At 38.2% G+C, this 7,500-nt stretch overlaps 1 protein-coding gene across 1 annotated transcript; it reads left to right on the forward strand.

Moving 5' to 3' along the window:
• Nucleotides 1–3,874: 3,874 nt before the first annotated feature.
• Nucleotides 3,875–5,296, forward strand: LOC125036592. Its single transcript, XM_047629318.1, has 6 exons — nt 3,875–3,910; nt 4,061–4,169; nt 4,286–4,390; nt 4,563–4,699; nt 4,822–4,956; nt 5,055–5,296. The coding sequence occupies exons 2-6, from the start codon at nt 4,070–4,072 to the stop codon at nt 5,163–5,165; spliced, it is 588 nt and encodes a 195-aa protein (XP_047485274.1). The 5' UTR covers nt 3,875–3,910; nt 4,061–4,069; the 3' UTR covers nt 5,166–5,296.
• Nucleotides 5,297–7,500: the final 2,204 nt, after the last annotated feature.

Consider the following 7,500-nt stretch of genomic DNA (forward strand, 5'->3'; position numbering starts at 1 on the left):
TTTTTCTGATCCAAAATATATTGTTTTTTTTTATCGAACCTCAGCTTTGAGATCGAATACAAGAAAAATCATTTTATAAATTCGTAAGGAAAAGAAAAGAAAGCTTATTCGTCCAAAAATAAAATTGAAAATACAATGCTTGTACTGTAAGTATATACATTTATATGCATCAAAACTTCCACATACGCACGCCGTCCAGTCCAGGAGCAATGCAGGCGTGTTTGGATTTCCACTCACAGAGCAACCTCACCTGCAGTCAAACAAAGTGCGACGAAGGCCTACTAGTAACATCTCCTTCCCTTCGGACCCTGACAAACGAGTGAAGTCTGGGGGCTTCTTTTCCAGGTCGGTCGAGGACCTGGATTGAAATAGCTGTACTTATTTTGTATAAAAATGGTTAATAGTTTTAAACAATTATCTATTATATATACACATATATTTATATATTAACGTTAGTTATAGCGTATGTTAACAAATGATAAAATAAACAGACCCTACTTATAAAAGTTTTGTTTTTCTTTTCCTTTCTTTCTCATTTACGAACATTGCAGATAATTGTTATTATTCAACTCTCCAGTGGAAGACTTGCAACTCTGCAAGCAATAAACAAGTGACCTCCATTCCTTTGCCTCTTTAGTGATGAAGGACACATTGTATGCGCACATCCCTCACTTCCGGCTTCAGTGCCAACACCAGTACGGGAATCCTGGACAACTGCTTCCCGCGCGATTCTTTGACGAACAAGCAGAGCAATGCGCGAGGAGCCGTTTTCATTTCTTCTCTCATTCATTTTGTTCACACACGCACACACACACACACACACACACACACACATACACAAACACATATACACAGACACGTGCACACACACACACACACACACACACATACACACACACACACACACACACACACACACACACACACACACTCACACACACATGTGAGTGTATATGTGTATGTATGTTTTATGTATTTATATATGTGTTTGTATATATATACATATATATTACCTATTTTTCTCTATATAGATAGATACATAGATATATACATATGCATATATATATTATACATATATACATATATATATATATGTATATATGTATATATACATATATGTATATGTATATATACACATATTTATATATCTAAACTTCATTTAGCGACGATTAATTTTGATGAATATACATAAACTTTAATTCTATATGATGCACTAGAAACTGATGGTCAGGAGTGCAGTCTTAATATTCAGTGCCATCAACAAAGGAATGCACCCTTAGCCCAAGGCAGACGCAACATTTGTAAGTTTGTTTATTATCTTTAAGGGAAGTAGAAGGAATATGATCGGTGAAGCTCGCGCATTGCTCTGCTTGTTCGTCAAGAGGATCACGCGGTAAGCAGTTGTAACTTGCTTATTGCTTGCAGAGTTGCGACCATATAAGTCTTCCATTAGAGGGTTGAATAATAACAATTCTTTGTGAAGTTCGAAAATGAGAAAAAAAAGAAAAGAAAGAGAGACTGCACATATACTTTGTATGTAGCGTCTGTTTCATTAACCATTATCTTACGCTATAAAACTGTTAATGTGTATGTATATATATATAACATATGTATATATATATATATATATATATATATATATATATATATATATATATATATATATACATACCTATATATGTGCATGTATAAAGATTTATACAAAATAATAAAAACTATTTCAATCCAGTTCCTCGTACCGACCTGGCCAAGAAACTCCCGGACTTCCCTCATTTGTGAGGGTTCGAAGGGAAGGAGATATTACTAGTAGGCCTTCATCGCATGATTCTGATCTACTTTCTTTCACTGCAAGTGCGGTTGCTCTGTGGGTGGAAATCAAACACGCCTGCATTGCTCCTGGACTTTGGACGGCGTGTGTACGTTTAGGTTTTAATGCAGCACATATAGTACAAACATTCAATTCTCAATTTTATTTTTGGGCGAATAAGTTTTTCTTTTCTTTTCCTTCCGAATTTATTATACGATTTTCTTGAACTGTACATTCCGCCGTCAGGCCAGGACGCCCTTGGCCTTGTCCGTCGTAGAATGGCTAACGTTGCATGATTTGCAATATGAATGGCATAACTCCGAAAAGTGGCTTGTTTTCGATGGAGCTTCAGTTTCATTGTGTAAGATATACAAAACTATTGCGTTATTATTTTTGTTTGTGGTAAAAAGCATGTGCAATCCGTGAAAAATATATTACCGGATTTCTTTATATCCTCGGATGTCCCAACACGTGCTTGAAGTCGAGAATCAGGATGATTCACGGAAAGCACTGGTGCATCTAAGCAATCTAATGGAGAGGGTGTAGGGGGGGGGGGGGGCGAGGGACCAGGGGGCGGATGTCGGTCTGCCCGAATTTGAATGAGATTTTACTTTGTTCTATTATTTTATCCTCAAACTGATGGCAGCTTAATTCTACCAATCTATTGCATCTTCCAGTGACCTGAGCAACCCGTGGACACGTCACCGATTTGAGTTTAAATGTACGTCCAAATTCTTATAAGGAAATACACGTGGTTTGTGTGATCTGTTCCAAGGCACTGGATCGCGACTTCAGCCAAGCATGGACGAGGTCATCAATAATCGTTTGCAGTAACACAAACACGTGGCGACGTTTAGGAAGAAAATTGCCCAGTTAATTCCATTCAACTTTATGTGTGTATGTATGTGTGTGTAACATATATATGTATATATATATATATATATATATATATATGTGCGTATGTGTATGCATATATATATATATATATACAAATTAAATAGGTATTGGATATATATAATTTAAATGTTCTTTATATATATTACATATACTTAAATTTATGTAATATATACATATATAATATGTCTATACCATATGTATACAGTATATATGTATATATGTATTAATATGCATATATATGCATATATATACATATATATACATATATACACACATTTATTTATACAAGTACATATATATACATATATACACACACATATATTAATACAAGTACACATATATATACGTATATATATATACACATATACATACATATATAAATATATATACATATATTTATACAAGTACATACATATACGTATATATATATACATATATTTCCTTTGCAGTGCCTCTTTTTGAGTGAGTGGCAATGAACGGTAATGATCGCTTCAGTAATGTGCGAATGAGTCACTGGAATGCCAAAGTCTGGCAAAGTGTGTTTTCTCCGTGTTTAAAGTGTGGTGGAACAGGTTGGGGTTCATATGAGAACTGGGGGTGTAGCCCCTGGGACCTCTCCCATCTCCAACCTAGTGACCCCTAGATCTTGAAAACCTTAATTTCAAGTACTAAATACTTCTAGCTTAGTTCTGGGATCTAGTGAGAGAATGAAAATTCAAGGAACAAAAGTGAAATGTGCACAAGTTCTCATTCGCTAGTTTTCTTTATATAGAAGATTATCATGGTACTGAACGGTCGCCTTCAAAGCCGGTAATTAGAATCTGAACTAATTCTCACAACTATGAATAACAGCTTCTATATAGTAAAGCTGATTCAGTATCACATCTGACGTCTTAGCTGCGTTTTTAGTACTCCTTTCTCTGACCTCATTAGTTTGGATCTTAAGGAAAGCAAGAAGGAAATGTACATCTTTTTGTGGCATCAGTTCTTTGGGATTGTTTATTCCAAGACTAAATTGGATCATTCAAACATTATAGTGCCCTGAACAAGTATCATGTGGCCACGATAGGATTGGTGACGTCAGTTCATGACGTCAGGCACTTCCTCACCGGCAAGCGCGCGCATATATAAGCTAGCAAGCACATCCACGTGCATCTCACACCTCTTGTTGCTTGCGCCACGGAGAGTCGTTGCATCACGCCACAGGTAAGCCATGAGTGTGCCTGGTCACTTGTCGGGAATGGACTTGAGTTCATGCATTTTAGCGTCGATGTTTGTTTTGTACACAGCACTTACTGGCAAAGTCTTTGATCTGGATTAGCTACAATATTCACTCACGAAATCTATAACCCACAGACTTCCACCATGAACACGCTGACGATCCTGTTGTTGGCGGCAGTCGTTGTAGTCGCGAGCGGAATGAAGCACTCCAAACACAGCGAAATGCACAGCGCTCTCCATGAAGGTGCGTCAGTCATCGGCTAACACAATGAGCAGATATTCAAAGCAGAAATGGTCACTTGCGAATGCCTTTAGCTTTTCCTTTAGGATAAATTCATACTGTCCCTCACTTGTTTGCAGCAAAACAAATCTGCATGGAGATTCTGATGCCATCCGAAGAAGAAATGAGTAGCATGAAAGAAAAAATGAAAGAATGCCTTGGAAATGAGGGTCACACCCATCTGAGTAAGTTTTTTTTGTTTTTCTTATTATTTTGTGTAAAAATAAGTGAAGGATATACTGATAGCCATTTAAAGCCTTTATTCTATATTTATCAAGAAGACATTAATGTCACTAATCATTGCATGGGATTTTCCTGCGGACTAATTACTAATAACTTTTCTCTGGCCTTGGTCAGCTTCACACCCTGCCTTGGCTTCTGACAAGATTCCCGACCTAAAGGATGCGTTGTGCATGCGAGAAGAACTCAAAATTATCACGGCCGAAAGCCGGAGGAAGGTGTCGATATGCGCCGTACAAGATCATGGAATCCTGGTATGTACTTCTTTAGATACGAGTTAAGGGAGAAATATTCGCATTCAGTTTCGGTATATACTTAAACTACCTTAGCTTCGCTGTGTTCTTTTAAAGGAACCCGTTGTTGTCTTTTCCTTCAGGATGGCGAGGAGCTCAACGTACCTAAGGTCATGGAAATGGTGTGGACAAAGATTAATGCAACACAAAATGCAGAAGCAAGAGAGTTCTTATCTGAAGCCATTTCCAAGTTGCCTGAGATGTCCAGAGAACCTGACGTGAGTATTGGGAGTGTATTTCTTTAAATTACAGTTTGAATTTACATTTCTCTTCAAATGCAAGTCTGCTCTTTCTTATCCGAGCTTCTGCCTTTCAGCTGCTACATTTTATCGAAGTCAAGAAGTCCCTTATGAACGGCTGCGTTATGAACATGGCTATGAGCATAGCCGAGGAGGCACTAACAAGGAACTGTCCTGGCCAAAATTGACCTTATTTATGAATGTCTTCAGAAGCATTGATTTTGTGAAACGGGATCCCTGGCTACTGTCTTGATATCCTCTTGGAATGATACCCTGATAAGGCAACACATGTACTCAAAATTAAAGACTGCAGCATATACATATTCCTTCTTCATAATTTGATACCTTCATAGGTAGGTACTCAATACTTTGGCTCAAATGACTGTCAGTTTTGACATCTCCCGAGAATGATCCCCTGACCCAGCAACACACCAAAACTTAGATACAAATAATGGCATCCACTTGGGAAGACGGCGAAACCCCAAAGGAAGGCATTGTCCGAACCAAGGTAGTTTGAAACAGGTAGCTCTACTTAAAGAAAACCCTAGTTGGTAACTTCCAAGTTAAGCCCCACCTCTTTGCCTTTATTCATTGCAAATATATATATATATATATATATATATATATAAATATATATATATCTTTGTTTTCGTTTATTTTTCTACCATTGTTATTACTGAACCCTTTTCAATGCACTGAAAAAAACAACATAAAATGTTACAACGACTAAACAGTCCACATAAAGGGACAATAAAGACAAGTTTAGCCAACGAGAGTACACTGTGAGATATCACATATAGCTAGATACATATGTTTCTGTATAATTTACTTGATATTATTATAGTTGCCAGTGGCAAAGCAAAACTTTTCCTCTTTCATTTATATATGCATACATAGCAATATATATGCACACACACAAATACACACGCAGCATCTATATGTGTGTGTGTGTGAACAAAAATCTAAAGCGACTGATAGATGTAGTACAAGAAATAAAAAAAGGGAGATTACAAATTAAAAGATTCGATATCTTACTGTGTCTCTGTCTGTCATTCTCTCTCTCTCTCTCTCTCTCTCTCTCTCTCTCTCTCTCTCTATATATATATATATATATATATATATATATATATATATGTATATATATATTACACAAAGACACATATACACCGACACACACACACACACACACACACACACACACACACACACACACACACACACACACACACACACACACACACACATATATATATATCACTATACAAATAATATGCATACATACGAGGGGCTTCAAAAAACTCGTGGAAAAAGGACAGTATGGAAGGACAGAAAGGACAGTTATGATGGTTATTTTTCAACATATACTCCATTAAGGTCAATACACTTCTGCAAACGTTGATAACAGTCTTAAAGTCCGTCTAAGTAAAACTGAGGATCATTTTTTTTTTGCTCTCGAGGAAGTTAAGCAGTAAAATCCTCTCTGCATCCCAGAAGACAGTGGCCATGACGTGGTTATTCGTCTATCCTTTCCAATCATGTTGCCAACAGCTTCAATGTTTTCCTCACAAACTGACATTGAGACCTACCAATGCGGGGCTCATCTTCAATTTCGTTTCTTCCACATCTGAACCAACTTATCCATTTGTAAGTTGTTGATTTCTTTGGAGTATTGTTACCATAAACTTGTTCCACATCACCAATGATTTGCCTATTCTCCCAACTGAGTTTCACCGTGAATTTAATATTTGTCCTGACCTCGATTTTGGTGGATTCCATGTTGCTTGAATGGTGCCTGACTTCCAACTGGCGGCTATGCGATGCATTTAAGGGTTCATGTTTGAACACGTTATAATGCACTGGTAGAAGAATGGTCAGGTGCACTGAAATTAAAATCCGTTCATATGATTTTTAGCTATGGGCTTTTTCACTAACTTTTTGAAGCCCCCTCGTATGTCTGCACACACACACACACACACACACACACACACACACACACACACACACACACACACACACACACACACACAGAGAGAGAGACTGTGACAGGCCTGGGCAGCTGGTTGACCTGACCTTACTCCGGAATGACAGGAAGCGCCTCGAGGGAAACACCCGGCGCCCTGGTCAAAGGAGGGCGTGCCCCACGCACCCACCAGTACTTAAGGCTCAGGATAACCCACGTCAGAGAGAGTCCTTTTCAGAGAGTCCCGCCGACTGCTTGTCGGGGCAGGCCCCAGCCGCGCGCTCCCCTGCGGGCTGACGACCAAGCACTAAGCCTTACCAAAGACTTGTATCCGTGTGAATATCTGTGTTGCTTACGCTTCTCAATAAAAGAGGTTAAGCCAACCGTACCTTTCACTACTCCTGCTAAACCATATGTTTAAGGTGTTCATACATATACCCTTTACACAGACACACACACACACACACACACACCACACCCACACACACCACACAACACATATATATATTGCTTATATGTGTGTATATGCACTACTAATATGACTATCGAGACTATCGTCGGTT

Source organism: Penaeus chinensis, chromosome 2 (assembly GCF_019202785.1).
Source record: "Penaeus chinensis breed Huanghai No. 1 chromosome 2, ASM1920278v2, whole genome shotgun sequence".
In the NCBI taxonomy this organism is placed as follows: Eukaryota; Metazoa; Arthropoda; class Malacostraca; order Decapoda; family Penaeidae; genus Penaeus; species Penaeus chinensis.